This window comes from Neoarthrinium moseri (genome assembly GCF_022829205.1).
Source record: "Neoarthrinium moseri strain CBS 164.80 chromosome Unknown scaffold3_Wmoseri_CBS_16480, whole genome shotgun sequence".
Taxonomy (NCBI): Eukaryota; Fungi; Ascomycota; class Sordariomycetes; order Amphisphaeriales; family Apiosporaceae; genus Neoarthrinium; species Neoarthrinium moseri.
Window position 1 is genome coordinate 186940 of NW_026055117.1, and position 25587 is coordinate 212526.

General features: G+C 54.9%; 7 protein-coding genes across 7 annotated transcripts; 4 read left to right on the top strand and 3 right to left on the bottom strand.

Annotated features, from left to right (window-relative positions):
* Positions 1–1532: 1532 nt before the first annotated feature.
* On the top strand, positions 1533–3164 carry JN550_001444 (uncharacterized protein; the record flags this gene model as incomplete). Its single annotated transcript, XM_049312629.1, has 3 exons — positions 1533–1650; positions 1706–1902; positions 1956–3164. The coding sequence occupies 3 exons, from the start codon at positions 1533–1535 to the stop codon at positions 3162–3164; spliced, it is 1524 nt and encodes a 507-aa protein (XP_049176295.1).
* Positions 3165–6246: 3082 nt separating this feature from the next.
* On the bottom strand, positions 6247–7650 carry JN550_001445 (uncharacterized protein; the record flags this gene model as incomplete). The annotated part of the gene is made up of 4 exons (XM_049312630.1): positions 6247–6427; positions 6496–6612; positions 6675–7053; positions 7290–7650. The coding sequence occupies 4 exons, from the start codon at positions 7648–7650 to the stop codon at positions 6247–6249; spliced, it is 1038 nt and encodes a 345-aa protein (XP_049176296.1).
* A 1508-nt stretch (positions 7651–9158) lies between these two features.
* On the bottom strand, positions 9159–10499 carry JN550_001446 (uncharacterized protein; the record flags this gene model as incomplete). The annotated part of the gene is made up of 2 exons (XM_049312631.1): positions 9159–9249; positions 9301–10499. 2 exons carry the CDS (start codon positions 10497–10499, stop codon positions 9159–9161), a joined length of 1290 nt encoding a protein of 429 aa, XP_049176297.1.
* A 286-nt stretch (positions 10500–10785) lies between these two features.
* On the top strand, positions 10786–12645 carry JN550_001447 (uncharacterized protein; the record flags this gene model as incomplete). Its single annotated transcript, XM_049312632.1, has 3 exons — positions 10786–11363; positions 11421–12456; positions 12523–12645. The coding sequence occupies 3 exons, from the start codon at positions 10786–10788 to the stop codon at positions 12643–12645; spliced, it is 1737 nt and encodes a 578-aa protein (XP_049176298.1).
* A 1139-nt stretch (positions 12646–13784) lies between these two features.
* JN550_001448 (uncharacterized protein) lies at positions 13785–17854 on the top strand (the record flags this gene model as incomplete). Its single annotated transcript, XM_049312633.1, has 3 exons — positions 13785–13804; positions 14022–16608; positions 16664–17854. 3 exons carry the CDS (start codon positions 13785–13787, stop codon positions 17852–17854), a joined length of 3798 nt encoding a protein of 1265 aa, XP_049176299.1.
* A 780-nt stretch (positions 17855–18634) lies between these two features.
* JN550_001449 (uncharacterized protein) lies at positions 18635–19718 on the top strand (the record flags this gene model as incomplete). The annotated part of the gene is made up of 3 exons (XM_049312634.1): positions 18635–18701; positions 18757–19409; positions 19557–19718. 3 exons carry the CDS (start codon positions 18635–18637, stop codon positions 19716–19718), a joined length of 882 nt encoding a protein of 293 aa, XP_049176300.1.
* A 4481-nt stretch (positions 19719–24199) lies between these two features.
* Positions 24200–25335, bottom strand: JN550_001450 (uncharacterized protein; the record flags this gene model as incomplete). The annotated part of the gene is made up of 2 exons (XM_049312635.1): positions 24200–24947; positions 24998–25335. 2 exons carry the CDS (start codon positions 25333–25335, stop codon positions 24200–24202), a joined length of 1086 nt encoding a protein of 361 aa, XP_049176301.1.
* Positions 25336–25587: the final 252 nt, after the last annotated feature.

Here is a 25587-nt window from a genome sequence, read left to right on the forward strand (position 1 = left end):
GTCGCAATGGGCTCCCAAGGGGCCCTCTGTCCATGATTATTCACAGGCACAGACACGCACCAAGGACGGCCCCATCTGGCGGCCATACCTACGCAAGTGGACGCTGATGATTGTGCCCCGGACCCAGCCCTGGGTGTGTGTGTGCCTGGTAGCCCACCCCCGGCTGCAGCGAACAGAGCGGTACACAGGCAGTGTCCTGGGTGTCTGGGCCCCATTTAGCGCCCTCGCATGGTCCGAAAGTGGTATCCGCATCCGCAGCCCGCTACTGCGGAGCCTGCTTTTAGCGGAGACGTGGGCTCGTAGTGCCTAAAACTCTGCTTGGCCGTACAATCGTTCAGGTCATCCCCTCAGGTCACAGCCGACCTCCAACTTCCTGCCCACACACAACTTACATACATACATAATACATACATACATACCTAACCTACATACGACCACACGTCCGCGGCAAGGACTGCACTACACTACACAGTACTTTCGTGCGGCGAGCCCCAATGTCCAACCACGGCCCGTTTTCTGCTCCAATGGAGTCTTTGTTTTGATAAACCCCCCGTTGTCAGCCAAGTGGGCTAGACACCGCATGCTTCTCCCATTCGAGCCTTATTAGGTTACCTTCTCTTGCTGCCTGTCTATTCCATCCATTCGTCCTTGTCTTCCTCCAATCTGGTAGGAGCTCGTCCATGCTTGCTTGCCCGCCTGTCTGCTTGTGGCATCGGGATCACTTTGCTGCATTTCCAAATCCCGCCGTCTGCTGCCCGCCTCCACGCAATCAGCTCCATCCGATCTCGTCTCATCCCTAGAGTCGGGCCGCCACTTTTGCGGGCTAGCAGACGTCGAGGACAAACCTGTCCAGTGTCTCGGGTGTGACGTCTTCGGCGTTGTCCCTTCCATTCTAGCAGGCCTCGTTGCTTGCTTAGTCTGCCACTTGCAAGGGCGCCGGAAAAGAACGAATCACTTAGGTTCTCTCCCAGCCAGGGCCTTTGACGTGTCACCATAAGCCAGGACGCTGGGCAAACGGGATAACCTCTAGCGCTCTTCTCTTCCGGATCTCAGCACTGCACTCTCTCTGCATGTGCTTCATGACATAAGGCCATCACCATTAAAAGTGGTCCTCAACCTGCCGGCGCATACTGCTCTTGGACCAAGATAGTATAGACTCGGGCTCAGTTGTCGTCCTCATCGTCTTCGGCGCATTCGGCAATTGTTGAACAACACGGTCGTCTTTTGTCATGATCAGTGGGCAGCACCTTCTTTTCGCTGCGAGCACAGCATTGTCAACTCAAACCCTGGACTTTCGTTCCCGTCCCGTTGACATTTCGGTTCGGTGGAGCACGAAATCTCTATAAAACTGACATTAAAATAATTACAGCGGTAGCTCAAAAGCCCGGCTTGCGCTGGTCTGTCGCCTCACGGAAGTTACCATCTGCCTGCGCAACACGTTTCCAGCTATGAGTCGCCAGTCCCAAGACCCAAGCATTGAATTGTTACGTTAACTAGGATCGACACGAACCTGGTCGGGTCTACGGGACGTAATGGAGCCTCCACCTATGATCTTGCCGAAGGGCATTGTTTTCAACATCGATCGTGTCTATAAGGAGGTAGCCGCCTATCCTGTCGTCCCCCCGGAGAAGATCTACGAATATTGGCACGGTATTGTCCTCCGGTAGCTGTCGTTCACGTCTTCATTAAACTAATCTCGCGCCAGTTTATACCACTACTTTTGGCAAATTAAAAGATCCCACTGCCAGCCGCCTTGAAAACTTCTGGTGGCATGTCTTGGGTAGCGACAGACGGTCTCTCTCTGGAGCGACGCTTGCTAGGCTCTTTGAGCACATATCGAATGGTCCAACATTCGTCCGTTTGAAGGGCCCACCCAACCGATATGAAGGTCCATCGTCTCCTGTATGCTTGACCATATCCAAACAAAAGGTATATGAAAACTAACATAGGTTTAGTCTACGGCGGATAAGAGTGCTGTTCCATCATCCAAGGGGCATCAACCTGACTCCCAGCAGCATGATGATGACAACCCCCTGGAAATGACGGGGTCAATGAGACCCATTCAATCCTCTTCGTCTAAACCTCCTCCAGCGCATCCTATCCTGAAGAAGCCTAGAGGTCCCTCTACATCCGGGCCCCGACCTACTGCTCGTTTCGTATCACCTCATCAGTCAGAAGCAGAGGACGATGAGAAAGAAAGTTCAGCAGACTCGTCGACCAGTGCTGCGGGTAGGGAGGATGATGCTGGGAAACGCACAAGCAACAGTGCCCCTGCCAAAGAGAAGCAGAAGAAATCATCTCTCAGCGTTCCGAAGAAGAAGGCCTTTGTAGCATCGTCGTCGTCAAAAAGGAGACCGGCTATGCCTAGACGCCAAAGCTCTCAATCTTCGGCAACTGGGTCAGAAGTTGGATCTCGAGAAGAACGCCCTTCGTTGACCACGAGATTTTCTGGATCGCAACGACCTGTATCTCCAATCGCCGAGAAGCCACATCAACGGAACACTAGTAAATCTCGCGATAGCGATGGAAGTCAAAGTGCCAAAGCTGCCGGGAAACGCCCGGCGGGAAAGGTTGCTGCTGCTCAACCGACTCCTCCGCGACCGACTAGCACCCAAGCTACCAGCACGTCGGATCGGCCGGCCGTGGTTCTTGACAGTGAACGAAACATCACGCCACCGAGGGGGTCGCCCAACGCCGCGCCACGTGAGAAGGGAAAGGAGCCGTTGCACGCCGTGAGCGGTGCCAGGGATGAGGTCTGGGCACCTCACAGACGGAGCGATGCCCAGGAGCGTATACGGCCAGAGCCTGTACCACCGAGTATGGCTCGTTCTCGGTCTGATGTCGGGTCTTTCCGAGGTGGAGAAATGAAGAATCCGCGGAGAGTCCCTCCACAAGGTCTTACATCAACAAGTACAGCGACGACCTCTAATGTTGCCGCCCAGGGAACTATCATTGAATTCGACGACAACGCCCCGGCCAGAGCCGTTGCAAGCGCTATACATGAGCAACAAGATTCACCAGAGATGGGTCTGCGCCGATCTGGGTCTACAGTCACGCTGACACCCACTGCTCCTAGCAAATCTCCAGCAGTCCCGCTTGGCCGATCAAAGAGCCAGCTCACATTACTTCTCGAACGCCAGGGGGAGAAGAAGCCCCGACGATGAGTTGTTTGTTATTACCAGCTTGTACATTTGTCATTACTATGTTGCATAAAGACAGCGAACCCGATCGGATTTTACTACAGCGCTGTTTTGCGAAAAATCCTAGTTGATGTGGAGTACCTACTACAGGACTAGATGGCGTTTACTACTTTTTTTGTTCTTTTGTTTCTTAAAGCATTTCCAGGACGTGCAGCACTGCAATGGCGCCGGCGTTGGCGGAGGTTGCGAAGAAAACACTTTTATGGGCCTTCAATATGGATATCTCCGGAAAACATTCGAAAAGCCGCATGGCATGTAATAGTAGTCTAGGTGTCGCCCGTGGCGCGCAAATACATGGACTTGCCCAAACAAAAAGAAACTGGCCCTACCCGCGCAGAGGACCATGACAGGGAACCGCGGAATCTAAACCGTGATCGGAGGTCTGGACTCGGTATGAGGAGATGTCAAGGCCTGCTGTGTTTCGGAATCAGCAAGGTGCTTCACATGTAACTAGCTTGACATTTCACCCTGTTACTCCCCAGGGCTGTGTCCATCCATCACACATGTGCAGTCTCCAAAGCTCCGCTACGGCGCCCAAAAATTTGTGGCACCTGAGCAGACAGACCCCGGTTCCGAAGAGCCTAGACTTCATAGAGCCGAGAGACCCCTGAGATCGACGACTTCTGCTGCGTAGTTAGGGGTTCTCACATGAAAATGCCGCTGCAAGCCGCCACCGAGACTTGGCATACTGTTACATGGCTATTCCCGTGCTCGGGGTTCTCCGACAGTGCTATCAATTATACGTGGTACCCTTTCTGGCAGCAACGGGTCCAGGATAACACTCCGGCCGTAGCATCTACGCAAGGCTATACTCCCCGATCACTCGGTGGCCGGATTGGAGACAAGGTTTCACACAGGGGCTGGGGGGCCTTTCGTAAACCAAAATTTATATTCAGGTGCATGTACAGGCAGACAGGAGGCGTGGACGTTGCATTTCCAAACTATCGGTAAGCAAGAGAGAGAGAGAGAGTGTGTGTGTATGCAATGTATGTGCTTGCCCCAAACTCCCACGAGAAGCGGTAGGTGGTGTATCACGACGTTCCTCTACGGACCCCGTCGTCTATGCCCGCCCGCGCATCAACGCAGCCCATGACACCACCCGCCCGCGCGCACGTGGAGTGGGTATACACTTGTCGCCGATCACCTCACAAGCGCCGCGGCCGCCGCCCGCCCGTCCCGTGCGCGTCCCTCTCTCACGTCAGTTCCAGAAGGGCTCCGTACAGGTTGTAACTACAACAGTACACCGACCTTATGCGGTGCTACCCTGGCATTGCATAGGGACATCCCACTCCCACAGATTTCGAGAAACAGGAACGACGAACCAGGGAAAAGAAGAGGAACCCCCACGCCCACGTCCACGTCCGCCCCCCCGTCCGCAACAGACACCACCCCGGCTGCCGGGGGACGAGCAAGAAAGCTTGCAAGCCTACCCGATCCCCGGATCGCCCAACGTGACCACGCCAACCACGCGTGTCGTTTTTCGGTTAGCTAATCTGCACGACCCTATAAGCTGACAGCGTGCGATATATGCGTATATATGCAGAGAGAAAACCCAAAATAAGTCTTCTTATTTCTTTGTCAGTCCTGATATACTTTCTTTCTTTCTTGGTTCCTCTTCCTTCCTTCCTCTTATCATCTCCCTCCCCCCCACCTGGCCTGTGACGACCGTACATTTGATGACTGCATCTTGCATCTTGCATCTTGAGGGTAGTATGACGGAGCTGACTCCGATGAAAAAAAGCAACCAAGGAAAAAAAAAATTACACCCAGAGAGTGTTCGTGCGTTGCTGACCCCACATGACAGGTGCTGACGCACGGTGTGAGACTCATGTTGCTTTCCTCATAAGCGATCTGTGCTGTCGAGAGTCGTCGACATCATAGATAGTCTCATTCAATGCGCCTTATTCGAGTGTCTAAGGGCGGAAGCGATTGCTCTATGTATCGTGCTTACGCCAGCGAGCTCGCATATTGTCACTCGCTCATTCATATACACACACACACTCTTTCTCTCTGCTTCTCCATCCTCTCCACGAACACAACCTCACACGGTGGCTCACTCGCATCGGTATCCAACGGTCATAGTATAACGCGTTGATCCGATGTGTATGCAACATCAGACCCGTCCACACCAACACGGCATACCCCCCGCCTCCCCGGGCGCCGGGTACACGGCAATACGTGTAGTGGATTGCGCACGGGTGGGGTGGACGGCCGCCGTGAGCGGGCCAGAGCCGCCGAACGACGCTTCCGTGACGGGGCGCCTATTGTCTTTGATCGAGTCATGTCAAGATATTGCCTTTTTTTCTTATTTTTTATTCTTTCTTTTCGTATGCCCTCCTGCCGTGTAACGTCAGCAGACCCCCATCGCGCCCCGTGTAACATGACAGGTCAGATATATGCACTATACATAATCGATTTGCATCCGGCCGCTGTGCCGCTCCTGCAGGGTTCTCGTGGCTTGGGTTTATCTTTCGCCCGTGGCGCACCCGCCTTCAGCCCTTTTACACGTAGCAGTCTCGCAGCATGCGGACTACCCTATAAGCTGGGCTGAGAGGCGTCGAGCCCGGCCGGGAATACAGGAAGGACGGTGAATTACCGCGTGATGAGGAGGCTCAGATCCAAGACATGCATCCGCAGTACAGCGGAATATTGTTGCTCTGTTGTCTACCTGGTCGAAGTGAAAGACATTCGAAACGGCTGTAAGCGAGTGTTCGAGATTCGCAAGCTCGGCAAAGTCATTCGCCATAATTTCACCCAAGTTTGCAATGCCATAATCACATTGTGGGTCCCAGTTTGGTACGTTCCTGATATGATGACAACAACGAACTGCCGGGGAACATGGTCGCACAAAGCATTCGGGTGTAGATGAATATAGCATGTAAATTATGACGCACATTTCTCCCTGCCGGCCTCAAGCTCTATGACCTTTCCGCTTTGCCCATAAAACACCAATTTTATACTGCAGTCCCTGACTGAGCCAAACTTAAAATGCACCCTTTTGTCTCCCCGTTGTACGATAAAACCACTTGAGTACGCGATAGCAGCTTTACGTAACAGTGTATCCACCATCGACGCGCAAGTCAGCGCCAGTCACGTACTGCGAGGCGTCTGAGAGGAGGAAGGTCACGGGGCCCATCAAGTCGACCGGCTGGCCCATCTTTCCTTGAGGAATAAGCGAGGTCCACTGTCTCTTTAGGTCCGGGTTGTCGTCCAGGATCTTCTCGGTTCTGTTGATAATTGTGTTAGATGGCCGATTTCGACAAGGGGGTATTTACACGTGGGTATTGCCACTTACAGAGCGGTCAACATGTAACCGGGAGATATGCAGTTGACTCTGATGCCTGCTTGTGCCCATTCAACAGCCAGTGACGAAGCCAGGTGACGGACGGCAGCCTTGGCGCCGTTGTATGGTCTACAGGTGGAATTGTCAGCAACCGATTCCATTAAAGCGCACAGCACCGGTCTAAAACTCACGCTTGAGGCTGGGGCACATTGACAATGGCACCACTCATGCTTCCAATGAAGACCATGCTGCCAGGAGCCTTGCGCGCCATCAGGTGCTTTGCAACGGTAGTAGCGAACAGGTAGGTGCCGTCAACGTTGACAGCCCACAGCTTACGCATACGGTCGATCGGGTAGTCGATGGCCTTGTAGTTCTCGGTGAAGCCGGCGCTGGTCACCAGGTTGTCGATCTTTCCATGCTCCCGGATGACATCCTCGATGCAGGACTGGACACTATCCGCATCGGAGACATCGGCGTAGTGAGCCGTGACCTTGGGCACACGCGCCGAGCCCGGGTTCTCCCTGCGGAAAACCTCGACCAGCTCGGCAGCCTGCTTCTCGGCCTCTTCTTCTGTTCAGCGGAGGAAAGGGGTTACCTTCCATCCTTCTAGTGATGCGGTGCGCTCAAGGGGCTCCAACACAGGCGGGCATACAAAATCTACGAGGGGCAGCAGTCCAACCTGGGGAAAACGGGTTGGGCGGTAAAGGTGAAATCAGTGAAGTGTATGTTCCAACATCTTCATTCAAATTCCGTATACCTTTGACCCGACCAATTGGGCGCAAATGAAAGGGGGCAAAGTTACTCACTGTTCATATCCACGATGGCCAAGTTGGCGCCCGAAATGACCATGCCCTGGCCCATGACCAGGCCGAGGCCTCTTGCACCTCCAGTGACAACACCGACCTTGCCCTCAAGCGAGAACGAGGCCAGTGTCCGCTTCATGTGCTGACCGCCACGACCAGTGACTGGTGTACTAGACGGCAGCTCATGGTCCTCGGGGTATTCGACAGTGATAGAATCATCGGTTCGTGCGTAAGATCCAGGGTTTGCCTTCTTGTCTTGTTGTGGGTTCCGCGAAGTGTGCAGGTATGAAGCAGGAACGGCCGCTCGGGGAGCTGCTGAGCGCAGAGCTCGTGCCGAAGTTCTCAGGAATGTTCTGGACAGCATCGTGAGGCGTAGATTTCAATTTGAGGTGCAATTGAGTGAGAAACCACGAAGGAGTGGTGAGGAGGGACTTTGGGGGGCGCCCTGAAGTACCTAGGTAGGTAGTGAGCTACGAAGAGCTCTGGAGCTTCAGTGGGAATGACGTAGGTGCAAGCTGGGAGCTCTGCTGATCGATGGGAGGGAAACGGACAGCTGTGAACCTCGACTTTGCTCACACTGCTTGACGATGTTTCAATGAAAAATTACAGTCACTCAGAATGGCAGATCACGATGTGGCAGGATGGCACCCCGTCTTAAAAAGTTGAGACGGGAGGCAAGTATTTGCAGATTTCTACCGAGTCCCAGAAAAAAAAGTCACGATCTTTGGGCGAACTCTCCAAGTGCAACTCAGGGCAGCTCCTGAGCAGCCAAGCTCCCTGTAGGTCACAGGGTCGGCTGGAAATTGCCCCTCCTTTCTTTCTGGAGCTTGGGACACTGGCAGCCCAGAAGTTGGGAAGCTCAGCTCTGGTGGGGGGCCCAGGGGGCCCACTGGGACCCCGGGGGGCAACACCCTGACGTTGGGCGCGACCCAGCTGCACGGCCCCGCGGGCCAATACGAGCGCCCAGCGCAGCACATGTGGGGAGCAATAGGGCGGCACGGCCGGAAAGCCCCCACCCGCCGCAGACATTTACAGTGGGATGGCCGCCTGGGGCTGGACTGATTCAGTGCTGATTGACCTGATCGCTTGCTGATCTAGACCCTGGGCGGAGCTGTGTTGCCGCGAGGAATCCGGCGATCGGACCCTGCAACTGCCAATACGGGCTCGCGAGGTCACGATAGTTTCAGGCCGGCTGGCCAACCCGGTGTCGGTGAGGGCAAGTGCCAAGGCAAGGGGTGAACTGGCCGCTGGGTGTCCAGACCTGCGAACGTGGTTCCTGGGAGCAGGGAGTTTGGCAAGCTGGCAAGACAACCCGAAAAGTCAAGTCACCTTGCAGGTCAAACAGCTGGGCGTTTGGTCTGTTCCCGGAGCCCAATCTCAGAGTGCTCGCTTACTGCCAGCTCTGTGTCAGTACCTGCTCTCTGCGTGACTCGCTCTTGGTTTTCATCTCGTGATAGTTATGGAACCGATACGCCACCGTATACTCGGAGGACCACAAAACGCATAAGACTCTTCAGGCTTTCTAAATCCATCAGTGGGCCCTACTTGCACCTATGCACACGCCGAAGCTTGTCAAGGTCAAACACTTGACTTGAGTTAACTTCACTTGACTCGGCCTTGGGGTGGGAATCAGGCGTAATGGTTGGGCACGTGTAATCAACTAATTTAGCATCGCGGCCCACTCCATAGGTATTCTGCCCAGGGTGAATGGTCTGTATCAACTCATCAAGATTTGTTCGTTTTAAGTGTTCCAAAGTGGATACATTTTTCCCATTTTGAAACCAAAGCCATGTATACTCGATCGCAACATGAAAAACGCTACGAATCCCTCACAAAACGCCTGACAATGCAATACTATGTCGAAAGTATCAACTAGGCATTGGCATATTCCTTGTTAAATGCTCTGCCAATAACCATCCGTCGGATCTCTGACGTTCCTGCACCAATCTCGTACAGTTTGGCACTATGTGAAATGAGTATACTGTGTGAGGAGGGGGCAAAGAACGTGACTTACTCTCTCAAAAGCCTCGAGGCTGGCATCTCCTCCACGTAGCCCATGCCTCCCAAAAGCTGGATGCAATCCAATGTAGATTCCGTCGCTCTCTCTGCAGCATATAAAATGGCTCCTGCGCAGTCTTGCGTCTTGATGATGCCTTCCTCATCGACTGCCTTTGCTGTACCATACGTGTACGCTCTTGATGCCTGAAGTTTAGTATACATGTCCGCAAGCTTTCCTTGCACAAATTGGTTTTGCGCGATCGGCTGGCCAAACTGCTTCCGCTGGTGGGTAAAAGGCAGAGCAACATCGAGGGCCGCCTGCATGATGCCCAGGGGTCCGGCGCTGAGAACCAGACGCTCAAGGTCGAGGCCCTCCATGAGTACGCGGACGCCCCCGTTGATCTTTCCCAGGACATTCTCCTCGGGAACAAAGACATCCTCGAACGCGAGCTCACCAGTATTGCTGCCGCGCATCCCCATCTTGTCCAGCTTCCTCGCACAGCTAAAGCCCTTGGACTTTGTCTCAACGAGGAAGGCAGTAATCCCCTTGGAGGCCTTGTCGGGCTCGGTCTTTGCATACACCACGATGACATCCGCATCAGGACCATTCGTGATCCACATCTTGGTGCCATTGATGACATACCCACCATCGACTGCCTTGGCCGTGGTGCGCATGCTCACGACATCGCTGCCAGCGCCTGACTCGGACATGGCGAGAGCGCCAATGCTGGTCCCGGCAATCAGGCCGGGCAGGTACTTGTCTTTCTGCTCGGGCGTGCCGTTCAACTGGATCTGGTTGACGCAGAGCTGTGAGTGGGCTGCGTAGCTTAGACCGATCGACCCGCTGGCCCGGGATATCTCCTCCAGGACTATGCAGTGCGCCTGGTAGCCCATAGCAAGACCACCGTAGTCCTCGTCGGCTGTCATGCCCAGGAACCCGGCCTCGCCCAGCTTGGGCCACATGTCATTGGGGAAGGCATTGCTCTTGTCCGTGTGTGACGCGACCTCCTCGGAGATCTCGCGGCGTGTGAATTCCTGAACCCTCTCGCGCAGTTCAGTCAGGTCGGCCTGGGTGGGCGGCTCGAAGCCCTTGGGATGCTTAGAGGAGTGGGCGCGGACCTGCAGCGCGGGGAGCAGCGATGCCCTCCGCTTGGACGACGCAATTGCCTGCCGCGCAGGTGTCGCCAGCGATCTGAATGTCCGCACACTAGCCATTGGAATCTTATGTAATTGGAAAACGGGAAAAGAGAGGAAGTAAACAGATGGACGGGCGTTGCGGACAAGGCAGGTTGTTCATCTGACGTCTCGTCCTCGGTCTACTTGAGCCGAGCGGCATAGCGCGGCAACTATCGGCTCGCGCAGCTTCACCTGCCCTCGTTGGAATGGGACAGACATCACCGGACTCTCGCCCACGTCTCAGCACTTTCTCCCACATGTAGACAATCCAATTCTCCAGACAAGAGGGTGCCGCATTCCTGGCGCACTTCTACTGCTCTGCAATATGTCGTTCTCAAGATCCTCGAAGGACCTCCTCGCCCTCTCCCGTCAATTGACGCGGGCACCTCGCCACAGCCATGCTCCCCGCTGTGCATCGCTGCGCGGAGCCTTTCCGGCGCACTCCAGAACGATCGCCTCGTACACAGCGCCGTATCAGGCCAGTGCGGTTTCGGTGATACAGAGCAATGTGGACGCGACGAGCGACGAGTTCAAAGAGAACGAGCGGCTCATGGCGGAGGCCATGACGAGGTTGGAGACGCTCACGCGGGCGGCCCAGCAGGGAGGCTCGGCCAAGGCGCGAGAGAAGCATCTTGCACGGAAAAAGATGCTGCCCAGAGACAGAGTCGCGGCCTTGATTGATCCGGGAACCACGTTCATGGAGCTTTCCCCGCTGGCCGGCCACGAGCTGTACCCGGAAGCTGATGTGCCCGCCGGTGGCATCATCACCGGAGTGGGTGTGGTCGAGGGTGTCACCTGCATGATTGTTGCCAACGACAGCACCGTCAAAGGCGGGACATACTATCCCATCACGGTTAAGAAGCACTTGCGAGCGCAGGCCGTTGCCCAGGAGAACAAGCTGCCGTGGGTCTTCCTCTTCTATACTGTTGCACTTGCGAGACTAGCTAACGAGACCCACAGTTGTATATACCTGGTCGACTCTGGCGGCGCAAACCTTCCACACCAGTCCGACGTGTTTCCTGACCAGAATCACTTTGGGCGCATTTTCTACAACCAGGCTCGCATGAGTTCGCAAGGCATTCCCCAGGTTTCGGTGGTCATGGGCTTGTGCACGGCGGGCGGGGCCTACGTGCCGGCAATGAGCGACGAGAACATCATCGTCGAGAAGCAAGGACACATCTTCCTGGCTGGACCACCGCTTGTAAAGGCTGCCACTGGCGAAGAGGTGTCCGCCGAGGAGCTTGGTGGCGGTGAGATGCACACCTCTGTGTCGGGAGTTTCGGACTATCTTGCTGTCAACGACGCGCATGCCGTCGTCCTGGCGCGGAGATGCATCAGCAATTTGAACTGGCCCAAGAAAGCTGCGCCGCCAGAGGCATCTTATTCCGAGCCTCTGTATCCAGAGTCGGAACTGCTCGGCATCGCGTCTACAAATCTGCGAAAGCCTCTCCCGATCCACGAGGTCATTGCACGTATCGTAGACGGATCTCATTTTTCCGAGTTCAAGCGCGATTACGGCTCAACGCTCGTTACCGGCTTTGCCAGTATATACGGTCACAAGGTTGGTATAGTGGCGAACAATGGCATCTTGTTTGGCACTTCTGCCCAGAAGGGTGCACACTTCATTGAGCTCTGCGCCCAGCGAGGCATCCCCCTCGTGTTCCTTCAGAACATCAGCGGCTTCATGGTGGGCAAGGAGGCCGAAAGAGACGGCATCGCCAAACACGGCGCCAAACTGGTAACAGCAGTGGCTTGTGCTGACGTGCCCAAGTTCACCGTCGTGGTTGGCGGCAGCTACGGAGCAGGCAACTATGGCATGTGCGGAAGAGCATACAGCCCGAGATTCATGTGGATGTGGCCCAACGCCAAGATAGGCGTCATGGGAGGAGAGCAGCTGGCCAATGTCATGGAGACGGTGGGACAGAAGGCAGACCCAGAACTGAGGGATAGGATAGAGCGGGAGAGCGACGCTGTCTACTCATCGGCGCGGCTCTGGGTGAGTTGTCCCATTCCCATTGTTGTGCCAAGCCACTGCTTTTGGAAATGCTAATCACGGGAACAGGACGATGGAGTGATTCCGCCGCAGCACACACGAAGATATCTCGGCCTGGGTTTGAGGGCGGCACTGTCGGGTAAGAATGAGGTGAAGCCCGGAGACACAAGGTTTGGAGTTTTCAGAATGTAAAGATCGGGTTGTGTGCCCTTAGGTTTCGTACCTTGGTTAGCGGTGTTCTACATGCGGTAGCGATCCGTTGCCGACTGGCTGGTAACAAGCGGTTCGAAATAGCCTCAACTTTGATATTCCACAGTGAACCGTACCTCTGGTAATCAGTAAGCCCACGCCTTGTGCAAGCTACGTATCGGGTTGGGTATGTAATTTCTGTAGGACAATGCCGATCACGTACTCCGAGGGGTGAAAATGATGTCAGAGCACATCCCTCTAGACGTGTAAGCCAATGAAACGTCGAGGTCTTGGCCCAAAGGAGCGAGTGCCGTCGTCTGGTAATGCCTTAGCGTGAAAGCTACCCAGCAGCCCCAGGTACCTCCCAAGATACCTAGGTCGCAACGTGATAGTCTGCGGCCACTGTATTTGCAGACGGCCAAGTGAAGCAAGCGTTGAAACCGTGTCTGAGGGAGGCGCAGGTGAGCAAAGCCTTGAGCCATGATATGGGTCAAAGCCAACGACGGCACGTCAGTTGATCAGTTGGCATGCCGTAGATTCTTTGTCTTTGCCAGACCTTGTTGTTGCTATTCCAACTTGATGGCTATTCACTAGCTCGCGTGCCACGCTATGGCGAGGCGGCTAACTCGAATTGATTGGATCCCGACGGCGGGCTTTTATTAACACATGCATCTTTGTGCTTTGAGCAAATGGCCCGTGCGCAGCTGTTATGTCATTTCAGAGGGGGGAAAGACTGCCCGTTGACGGCGAGTGGTTGAGTGGGCAGCAGAAAGCCACCAAAAGTGCTCAAAGACAACCTTACAGTCAGTCAACCTTGGAAACTGGAGACTCGAAACGGCTCGTCGAGTTCGAGATCCCCATCCCCCATCCCCATCCCCATCTCCCTGGGCCCCTCCGGCATCTGACGAACTAGTTGGCTGGGACCAAGATCCAAAGACCCCTCAGTTCAGAGTATTGTGGTTCGACCAACCCTTGGCTGGTGCTCGACCATCCATACATAACTCAACAACACCACACACTCCCTCTCTCTCCACTAATTTGTAGACTCCCCTTGCTATTGCTTGTGCTTCCTCTGCTCTCTGCGCCCTCACCTCGAGTCGCTCCTTCGCATCTCCCTGCAGCACGCAGAACGCAGCGCAGACATGTCCGACGCCGGGGACAGGTGAGTTTGCACCGATCCTATCCACGTTCCTATTGGGCTGGGATGAGCCCGCGGCTGGAGTGCGCCTGCGCCTGTGCCTGTGCCTGTGCCTGTGCATGGCGCGAAAGCCACAGTCCGAGACACATGGGAGGGCCGGGCCTCCAGTCGAAATGCCCCCTTTTTAAGTTATGCATGGTTCCACCGGGACTAACTCAGCGCGCCTTTGCTGCGTGGACAGTACGCACAAGCGCTCCAAGTCCAGCGCCCTCTCTCTGCTCCGCCGCAAGGACAAAGACAAGGACAAGGACAAGGACAAGGACAGCCGCACCAACGACGACGAGACGGCCTCGGACGACGGCTCCCACGCTGCCTCCGGCCTCGCATCCCACCCGACCACGGCCCAGTCGCCCCCCTCCGTCGCCCACTCCGCCTCCGTCAGAGGCCACGGCTCCAGGATGTCGCTGGGCCGCATCCCCTCGCAGCAGCAGCACCTGGCCGCCCAGCCCGCGCCGCCCTCGGTCTCCCGCACGAGTCTCTCGGCCGCCGACCGCGGCTCCAGCCTGGAGCAGTCGGTGCGCAAGTTCCGCATCGTCGAGGCCCTGCGCGCCGGCAACACGGCCGCCATATCCAAAGCCATCCGCGAGACCTCGGAGAACGCCCCCCGCGCGAGCACCTCGTCCTTCAACGCCGCCAGCGCCGGCCCCCTGGAGGACACCACCGTGCTCCATCTCGCCATCCAATGCGCCGAGTTCGATGTCATCGAATACGTGCTCTCCGACGGAGCTGGCTACGTCGATGTGAATGCCCGCGACAAGGACGGCAACGTGCCCCTGCACATTGCTGCGACCCAGGGCCGCGGCCCCGTCGTGCGCCTCCTGCTGGAGCAGAAGGACATCAACGACGCGATCGCCAACAACCAGGGGAAGCTGCCCCTCGATGTGGCCCGGAGTCCCGATATCTTCCAACAGCTCCAGCTCTCCAGGACCTTGTTCGTTCAAGACAAGGTGAGGCAGGTTCAGGAACTTGTACAGAAGGGCACATATGAGACGCTCGGTCAAGTGCTAGAGGAGCCCCGCGTCAGGACCATTCTGGACATCAATAGCATTGAGCTGCCATTCGACCCGGTCACGGTCCAGTCAGGAGGTACACTGTTGCACGAGGCAGCCCGCAGAAAAGATTCCAAGTTGATACAAACCCTACTGCTTCATGGCGCCGATCCCTTCCAGAGGGACCGCAAGGGCAAGCTTCCTCAGGACGTGACCAAGGACGACGTCACACGGGCCATGCTCAAGAAGTCTCCGGCGGCAGTGGCTGCGCAGAGAGGCATCCAGGAGAAGGCCGTGCTCGGTCATGCTGCGTCTTCAGGCGCCGCAGCTCCTGCTGCGGCTGGAGATCCCGTTGGAGGCCGGGATCCTACGATGAAGGGCTATCTGAAGAAGTGGACCAACTACCGGAAGGGCTATCAACTGCGCTGGTTCGTGCTCGAGAACGGTGTGCTCAGCTACTACAAGCACCAGGATGACGCAGAAAACGCCTGCCGCGGCGCTATCAGCATGCGCATAGCCAGGCTTCACATGAGCCCCGATGAGAAGACCAAGTTTGAGATTATCGGCAAGTCGTCCGTCAAGTACACACTCAAGGCCAATCACGAAGTCGAGGCAAAGCGCTGGTTTTGGGCTCTGAACAATGCCATTCAGTGGATGAAGGACCAGGCCAAGGAAGAACAGAAGCAGAAGGCCCAAAACGCCGAGTTCCTCCGTCAAGCTAAGGACCAACTGACGACCGGGAAGCCCGAAGGCTCAAGCAGTGACCTACACAGCGAGGCTGCCAGCGTAACTGAGGGTGGCCGAAGCAGTGTGCAGCTGTCAAGACTCCCAACAACGAAGACTACCGCCTCCAGGGGGCTATCCCGCGCGAGCACTGTTGGAAGCAACGATGAAGGCTTCGTCGATGCTGGAGATGCCGACACTCGGTCCCGCGCCCACAGCAACGGTGCACCATTGAATGCTGGGGAGGACGACGACGACGACGATGATGATTCAGATAGTGGAGAAAGACCCACGGCCACCAAAGATGCATTCAACATTACCGCACAGTCCGCAAAGCTGCAACTTGATACCTTGGCGCAGGTCAGCAATGCCCTCCAAGCTGAGGCTCACAAGAACCCCGGCATGTCACTCGTCGATCCAAAGGCGGCCCAAGCCTTGGCTACCTACGATGCCGCAATCAAGAGTCTGAAAGGACTCATGGGAGACCTTCTCAGGATATCCAAGGATCGGGACGCGCACTGGCAGTACCGCCTGGATCAAGAGATAGAGATGCGTCAGATGTGGGAGGAGAGTATGGCCAAGGTCGCCAAGGAGCAGGAGGTCCTTGAAGAGCGCGTCGGCAAGGCCGAATTGAAGCACAAGATGACCAAGAGGGCGCTTCGGGAGGTCATGGAGCAAGAAGGGGCCCGTCCCGGCAGCGCGTACAGCACCAGCGCGGCCCCTGCCGAAACGGCTGCCATTGACGAAGAAGAGATTGCCGAGGGCCAGAAGTCACCAGCGGCCAGGAGTCTTAATCGAAGACCCACCGCCTTGTCTCAAGTGGTTGACATTTCAGAAGACTCCGAAACCGATGAAGAGGAATTCTTCGACGCTGTCGATGCTGGTGAAGTTGACGTTGAGCCCATGCCACCTGCAGAGGCCTCGCAACCGGAGTCCAAGCAAGAGGTCATTGTTTCCGGAGGCCTTGATGTCACGTCTTCGTTCAAGGGTTATGAAAATGGTATCCGAACACGGCTCAAGCTTGATAACGACAACCGTCCAAAAATCTCTTTATGGGTAAGCCAAAAACATCTTGTAAAACCTTGACCACAGGATACTGACAATCTTCTAGGGTATTCTCAAGTCTATGATTGGAAAGGATATGACAAAGATGACTCTGCCAGTATCTTTTAACGAGCCGACGTCTATGCTTTTCAGAGCCGGTGAAGATATGGAATACGCAGATCTCCTGGATTTGGCGGCCGAGCGCACCGACTCGATTGAGCGGATGTTGTACGTTGCAGCCTTCACCGCCAGTGAATTTGCCTCGACAATCGGGCGCGTCGCGAAGCCATTCAATCCTCTTCTGGGAGAGACTTTTGAATACGTGCGGCCTGACAAGGGCTACCGGTTCTTCACCGAGCAGGTCAGCCATCACCCTCCTATTGGAGCAGTTCACGCCGAGTCCGCCAAGTGGACTTATTACGGAGAATCCAATGTTCGATCCAAGTTCTACGGCAAGTCTTTCGACATTGCGCATCTCGGTACATGGCACGTGGAGCTGCGGCCGACACACGGAGGCAAGCCCGACTTCTATTCGTGGAAGAAGCCCAACTCGCAAGTCGTTGGCATCATCACGGGAAATCCTGTTGTCGACAATTACGGTCTGGTCGAAATCAAGAACTGGACCACTGGTGAAGTGTGCATTCTTGACTTCAAGCAGCGTGGCTGGAAGGCCTCGAGCGCCTACGGAATCGCTGGCAAGATCTTGGATGCCGATGGTCGACCACGCGTCAGCATAGGTGGACGGTGGAACTCCAAGCTTTACGCCCGATACACGCCCGGTTTCGAAGCAACCGTCGATGAGCCCGCCGACGGCGGATCATTCCACAAGGGAAGCCTCAGCGACACCACCAAGGCGATTCTCATCTGGCAGGCGAATGACAGGCCCAAGGACATTCCCTTCAACCTCACTCCATTTGTACTGTCTTTCAACCATATTGATGACAACTTGCGCAAGTGGATTGGGCCGACAGACTCCCGACACCGTCCAGACCAGCGTGCTATGGAGGACGGCGAGTACGACCTCGCAGCTGTTGAGAAGGACCGCCTTGAGAACGAGCAGCGCAGGCGGAGAAAGAGGCGCGAGGAGAATGGCGAGGAGTACATGTCTCCTTGGTTCACGAGAGAAAAGAACAAGATCACCGGCGAGGAGTACTGGAGGTTCAACGGCAAGTACTGGCAACAGCGAGAGAAGTTCGGCGCTGGTGACGAACAAGCTTGGGAGGGCGCGGAGCCCATCTTTGTTCCCCAGGAAGAGTAAGGATTCCGTTCTCGAGAACAGCGTGCAGTAGACGTTGCTTTGACGGACGCTGGATCAGTTGGAATAGAACGCAGGGGGCCTATACATACGCTGGGGATGGATTGTACGAATCACGCAATGAGCATTGTCAATACAAGTAGTATTCTTTTACCAATATATCCTTACGTATCACATCCATCACGCGCCCTGCTTGTCACCGGGCTCTGAGCCCGCTTCTGCTGATTCCTCGGAACGAAGTCGTCTACCCTATCTTTGGGCAACGGGTTGTTAGCCGCCATGGCCGCTAGCTAGTATGCAGGTTATTCAACGCCTTGCCCGGATGGACTTGCCCCAACCAGCAGGTAAATGAGGAGTATCTGCGTTCCTGTCAACTAGGGCGTCAGAAGGTTTCCCCGCGCCCCCCTTTTTGTAGAATCCAAGCCAATCACATCCTCCTCAATTGAGCTTTGGTTTGTCAGTGGGATCGAAACCCCAGATATGAGATATCACCATCAGAGCCAAGTGGACCATATAGACTTCACCGGAAGGAGTATGCGATCTAATCCGAGGCTTGACGACATCTGTATTGCATCTATAAAGTCAAGGCAAAGTTTCAGAAAACTCAAGACTGTTTGCGTGGCATCTAGACTGTGATTCCCAACTAGATTCGACCTGGTGAAGCTTGCACCTCCAAAAGACCTCCTCCACTATCATACTCGAAGCCCTTGGATATTTGAGAAGGGGATCCTGTCCGCTTCTACAGGACAACAACGCCCGAAAACTACAGAGTCGGACACCAAAATGCCGTCACAAAACCTTGAATACCCAAAGCAGCCGTTCAGCACTGTGAACCGGTACAACAACCGAGGTAATGGAACCCTAGAGTGATTTACACACAGAGGTGACTCACAAGAGGACCACAGCCTCCTACTCCCTGCAGCAGATCCACCAGATCATCAACACCACGCACTTCCTCAATGTCTCCTTCGTGGACCCGGACTCGCCCTACCCGGTCTCGATCCCCATGATCGGGCACATGGGCTCGTTCGACCGGCCCAGCGCCGACACGGGCGACGTTCTGGACCTGTACCTACACGGCTACATCTCGTCGCGGCTGCTGAACCTGTCGCGGAACCACGGCTCGTCATCACCGTCAGACGGTGGCGCGGACCAGACGGCACAGCCCGGGGGTGACAGCAACGGCAATAGCAGCACGAAGGGCGGGCTCCCCGTGACCGTGGCCGCGACGCACGTCGACGGGCTGGTGCTGGCGCTGACGCCCAACAACCACTCGTACAACTACCGGTCCGCGACGCTGTTCGGGCGGGCGGCCGCCGTCGCCGACCCGGCCGAGAAGCTGTACGCCATGCGCCTCATCACCGACGCCGTGGTCCCGGACCGCTGGCGCCAGTCGCGCGTCCCGCCCACCAAGGGCGAGATGGCCAGCACGGGCCTGCTGCGCGTCACCATCGAGGCCGGCTCTGCCAAGATCCGCTCCGGCATGCCCGGCGACGAGCGCTTCGACCTCGAGAACGCCGAGGTCACCGGCCGTGTGTGGACGGGCGTCGTGCCTGTGGTGAGTCTTCATTTCACTTGTTCCGCCCCCGACGAGCCCCTGAGTGTGAGGTCTGTCGGTGGACGATAGAAGCAAATTGTGGTTCGGTTTCTCTTGTGTTCTGTGGTTTGGCTTGGCTTGTACTGAACTATACTGACTCCTTCGCAGTGGAGCGCGATGGGCGACCCGATGCCTGGGCCTGATAACAAGGTCGAGCATGTGCCTGGCTATATCGCCGATTTCGTGAAGGATGGCAATTCGTGGGCGAAGGAGACCGCGCTGGAGCAGGCGACGAAGACCATGAAGCCCAAGGGCAAGACTGAGGATTGATCATCGAGGGCATATCCCAATAACGCATGAAGTAGTATATCTGTGGATAGAAAGAGTTCAGGGCCCGTCATCGTGGAATTATGGGTTACGGCTGGTGAGTGACCGTGCAGGCCGTGCAACTTGGGAGTGGAGTTTGAGGTTGTATATTCGGCTGCATCTGAATTCATTATAGACGGATACTGGTAGCTTTGTGGGACAGGAAGGGTGAGTTGTCAACCTTATAGACCAAGCCAGAATCAGTACCACATAATTAGGGTATTCAGATGCGTATTTTCTAAGTATCAACTCTACCTATCAACAAGGCTCAAAACACGCCTCCTCAACCGACCAGGCATTGCATCGGCGAGAGGCTGTTTACTCTCAAGCCGCGCCTGCACTGCTGAGACCTTCGAAGTCCTTGTAGGAGCTGCCTATGTTCTTAACAGCCTATAAGTACAACGTCGGATTCTCCAGAGTCGTACAGCTCATTACGTGATATCTGCGGCGAAGATGACGAAGCTCCTACAACTAGACTGCTACGCGGTGGCGGTAAGCAGCACATAGACAGCCCGCAGCAGGGTACACTCACAGCCCTAAATGATGTGTGCCCTGAGGTTGGAGGTACCGAAAGTATGTGATAAATACCGGCGGCTACTCACTCGCAAATAGCATATGCACTGTCTATGGGGTTGGGGGGGCCATTCGCCCCCTGGTGCTTCAAGATCTCCAGATGTATCTTCGTAGGAGTTTGCAAGCTTCCTTCTAGGGCAGAGCCAGCACGTATGCAATGTCTAGCCCCTGAGCAGGCGTTTTGCTTCGCCTGACTTGGCCGAAGTCAGAGGCTATGGTTGACGCCCAATTCAGCAAATCCCTTGAATGAAGTCCTTCAGCGCAATGTGCTTGTTTGACCCCAGATCCTGACTCGCCCGATATGGGTTACAGAAGTGCACTTGAGGATTTTCTGGCTGCTGTCGTGCAGCTTCACCAAGGCGAACCGGGCTAGGTATTGCAAGGCAATCGCCACGGGGATTGAGCTGAGTGGTTGCCTTCAATGCTGCATCTTGCGTACTTGCCGTTGACTGATTGGCTTTCATAACTCCTTGCTTACCTCACTGGCGTATGCCCAACCTAGTCTCTGAGGCAGTGTCTAGTGTGGCCTGCAAGCGGCAAATGGATGCAGGGCAGGCTCACCGGCAGCGTCACGCACTGTCTCTCAGATCAGATGAGGCTCGCCATCACGGAATGTTGTTGGCGACGTTCCTACCCATGTAACTGACGCGTTGCTTCCAGCTGTGTAGATGCGTATCATCCATGTACCTTTTGTAACCCATCCGTGGCAGTGTTCTGTGCTGCGGGCCGCTTCAGGAAAGTGAAGAAGTGCTGAGCAGTTCCGGGTTGGCTTAGCGCAACAGATTGCGGTATAAGTATCCTGGATCGGCCATTCTTCTCCGGTCCGTATCAATACGAACAAATACGTACGCTTCTGTTTGGTGTCTTGAGACTCAGATATTACACAGTCTAAGCAGTCCAGTAATCTCTTGAGCATGGAAAGGAGGTGGCTAGGCATACGTATTGGCATCTGCTCAGCCCCCCTTTGTATTAGCGGGGGTCGATGAAGCGTTGGCCTGTGAGAACGGGTCGGATCTACGGAGCCCTGGAGGTTGGCATATCCCAGATATTCACGCCAGCCATCATAAGTCTTTATCAATCGCGTCTGCAACGAAAGGCAAAGTTATCCCAACATCAAACCGAATGCAGTGACTAGTATAATAACAGGCCACCCCTGCCTATAGTATGCAGTCTCACAGCATACTGCCGCTAGTCGTAAGGCGAATGCGAATACTCAAGTCTAGCCCTGGCGCCGAATCCTTGCCGTGGGAGCTTCAAAGAGAGGTTACAGCACTGTACCGCCCAAGTCACTTCATGTTCTCTTGGCACCGCCAAGACAGACGAAAGCAAGTAACGGCATTGCCCAGAAGATTTGGAGAAAGCCAGTGCACCCTTGGCAGCAGCATGGTCAATAGCAGTGAAGGTGGCTTTCTGCTTGTAGCCAGGTCACAAGCTCAAACAGATGCAATTACCATGCACTCTTGGAGTCTAAAGTCAAGTCGTTGCCAAGTCTGTCCAATTACAGGAGTGTCTGCCGTCCTTGCCGTTTCAAACCGACAAAGATTCGGGGGCGGACTTACGGTAATTCGGATTGTCAGTCCCACCTCGAGCGGGATAGTTCTACTATGCATATAACTGATCGTGAGGTCAAAATAGAAATGATAGGAAACCTCGTGGCCAGAGGGGATGATAACCGCTGACACAGCGGCACAGCATGCTGCCCGCGGACGAAAAATCCGGTCGTCGGGTTTCGGATTTCCGTGTCCGCGTCAGCAGCGTGGCCGCGGAACTGAAGCTCCTTTGCTCGAGGACCCTCTATCTCACCAGTCCCCTAACCCATGCGAACCCCATAAGGCCGCGCTGTTTAGTACACCAGAAGACCGTGACCGGCACAGGCCGAAGAATGCGAGGGCCCGAGGGCCCCAAGACCCCAAGGACCCAGGGTGGGATCGCGGGCTCCACTTCGTCTGTGAGATGCAAATTCAGATGGAATCGTTAATGCGGTGGAGCAAAGGGAAGTCGAGGCGATGAATCATCACGATCGGCACAGATGCAGGGCTGGAAAGTTCAGGCACCGAAATTATTGTAGGACGGTAGTTTCGATAAATCATGTTGCGATGGAGTGAAAAAGGGGCGCTTCGTTGCCTTTTACGCGAAAGAGCACTGCCCACTGCCACTTTGAGCGAATAAGTGTGTGTGTGTGTGTATGTATTTATGTGGCACATTGAAAAGCCGCGTTAAATTACGTGTCCGCGTACTCGGTTTAGATCCGAGTGCGAGGGCGAGAATCAGATACACACCTGTACGTATCTGCAACAGTGGTTTTACGGATTAAGAAGCCAATGGCAGGACCAAATGCGACCCTGCGTGAAAGCAGTCGGAAAGGGGTAACTTTACCCAGTTTTACCTTCTGATGCGTGCAGGTCAGGCCTCCCATCATGCCGGGGATTGAATTGCGAATGGACCAGGAAACGTTTCCGAATGGAGATGTTAGCAGTTCTGACTTTACATTCGCATAGGCACACAGAGCGTTGGAGGTGCATCAAGCAATGCAATACCCCTCTGCCTGCATCAGGGTCCCGCGCGCGGGAGCTTATAAAGCAGCTGTTAACAGGCCCTGATATAGGGTCCCAAAGCGGAAAGGGCTTGCCTGCCACGCGCGGTGTAGATCACTGCTAGAGCTGCTGACTAGGGGTCGTCTTATTGAGACCTGGCCTCGGTGAGCGGGGTCTTCACCTCGCCGACGATGGTATTTGAAACCCTCCGACGGCGACCAAGAACGAGCACGACACGCTCCTATGGCGGCGCCGTCTGGAGATCATCACTGCCTTGCCTATGCCGTGAGGTCAGGGAGCCCTGCATAAAAGTGATCAGCGGGTTCTGGACTTGCACCCCTCGCGACAAAACTTAACTTAGTTTGATGAGTAGAGAAGCTCGTCCTTGCATTAGCATTAGGGCTGAGCAAGATTCGTAGACTTGGCGACTCCCGTGCGATTGCCGCGTTCCAGGGTTGCAGAGGTGCGCCTGTGGTACAAGAGGCATCTCTCCGAGACCAGCCATCTCCCCCGCTCCTCCTGGTCCCCAAGCACCAGTTCATGAGGTGAGAACTTTGGGGCCAGAGAGCGGCCGGTATGACTGATTGCGGTGCCAAAGGGCGCCAGCGGGCAGGATGCCGCTTGCTAAGCAGGCGGTTCCAAATTCCACCGTCCGGTGGGTTTTATTTTTATGCAGTCAGCCAAACAAGGCTTGCTCCGTTTATCCCCGTGACAGTAAGGGAGACCTTTAAGCGACAGCCCGAGGGATTTCGCGGCTAAGGAGTTCGCCGTACCGTGTAATCCAATAATGTTCAAGGTGATCTTGTCCCAGAAAAACCATCTGACTCATCTGGAAGGTTTTGCTAATGAGTTCCAAATCTCGGATACTGATTCGGGTTACTACTGTAACGGCTGGAAACTAGCGACTGTGTAAGCCAGGCCGTGGTGTTGCGCCAACACACCAAATCATGTTGAACACGTATGCGCAACGAAAGCTGCAGTGAAGTAAGGGTTGTTGAAGGCCTCTCTATTGACATCGTCCCCAATTGCTACTGAACAAATCAATACGGCTTTCTATCGTAGATAACGCCAGTTCCATGTCAACGAATGAGAGGATGGTATATCTGCAAGCGCTCGTAATTGTTACCCAGCCCTTGCGCCAATATTGATACATTGCCTTTGCCCCCCTGGGCATGTCCATCCCAGTCTATGCGCTGTATTCCCAGAGAACCAATACTCCTACGCCTCAGCTCTTTGTTGAGGACGTTCTCATCCCTTGAACGCCGTGCCTACCCCGAGCTTGTGCCCTTCTAATATGTCTTTGTCATCAATGTCGTTTCCCCGATGATATTGGTGCCATCATGCTCTCAAGTGGTCCATGCCGTAGCCCGAATAAATCATGGGATCACCGACTCCAAGCATGACTTCGGGGTTGGGACACGAGAGCATGTGCGGCTTGATCGTTCCGAATTCAGATTCGACGAGGCCTTGACTCAGCATCATGTCTGCCATGTTCATATCCAGTTGCGGCATATACTGAGGTGGCATGCCTCCCATAGAAGTCGGCCTGCCCATATTCCATGTTTGGAATGATGTAGAATTGGACGGTGACTGGACAGGGAACATGGCCGTTGGATCCATCTCATTGGGTAGCTTGTTTGCGTCAAAGTCGTAAGACGTAAAGCTCTGTGGTGATAGCGTCTGCACGTTCTGCCCGTTCATCATGGCCTTTCTGTAGTCCTGCTCGAAATCGGAGTGGTCTAGCTCGGATGAACTCGCTCGCTCGGTTCGGTTACATGTTGAATCCGTTTCTGATGTGTGATCTGGGACGTGAGACTCCCGCTCTCTTTGTTGTACCTCCAGCTCGGCAGCCAGCTTCGACAAACCTCCCTCATCCTCTGGGAAGACGGTGTGGGGAGGGAGGTCAGCGTCTGCGTTGGGACGAATGCTACCAAGTAACGTCGCAATGTTGTGTATGATTGGTTGTCCACGATCGTTGAGCTCCGGCTCCGGCAAATCCCACTGCTGCCCCGTTCGCACCATTGCGTAGAGTTTATGTACCGTGGCAATCAAGGCTAATTGGGTGTTTTCCAGTACCTCGGCGTAGCTTCAAGGTGTTAGTCTAGATGCTCCATTATTGGCTTGGTGAAGGCTTACCCTCGTGGTAGTTGCTTGTATTCCGTCTTCTTGCGTGTGCCTGCGGTGCAAACCAAGCCGTCGTCTTTACAACGCTTGCATGGAAACTCTCCATCGCACTTTGTCTTCTTTTGCCTGCATCTCTCGCATGCTTTCCATACCCTCTTATTCCTGTCCATGTTGGCACCGTGTGGTGATAGAGGTGCATGGTCATGCACTGGCGAGTGTGCGGACTGGCTTGCTCGTTTCGAGTTTCGGTGTACGGGCTTGACTGCCTTCGTGCTGGATGTACTTCTTTTCGGACCCGACGACGCCCTTATGCTTTCCTCCACGGGAGGAGTTGGTAAACCTCGTTCCATCTTAGCCAAGTCCCACTGATGGGATACTGAATGTTGTTGTTGTGTGGGTGTTGGTGTGGGACAAGCCCGTCGACATGTATTATAATAGTGCGTGTAAGTGGATGCACCAGTGATACGTTGTGGTTGAGTCGAGTTATAATGAGGATGGAATTAGAAGTATGTGTAAGTGAGGCAAGTACCAATAATTTGGAAAAAGACAGTAAGATAAGCTTGGGTACGAGTGAGGCCAAGGGGGGATTATTAATGCCAGGC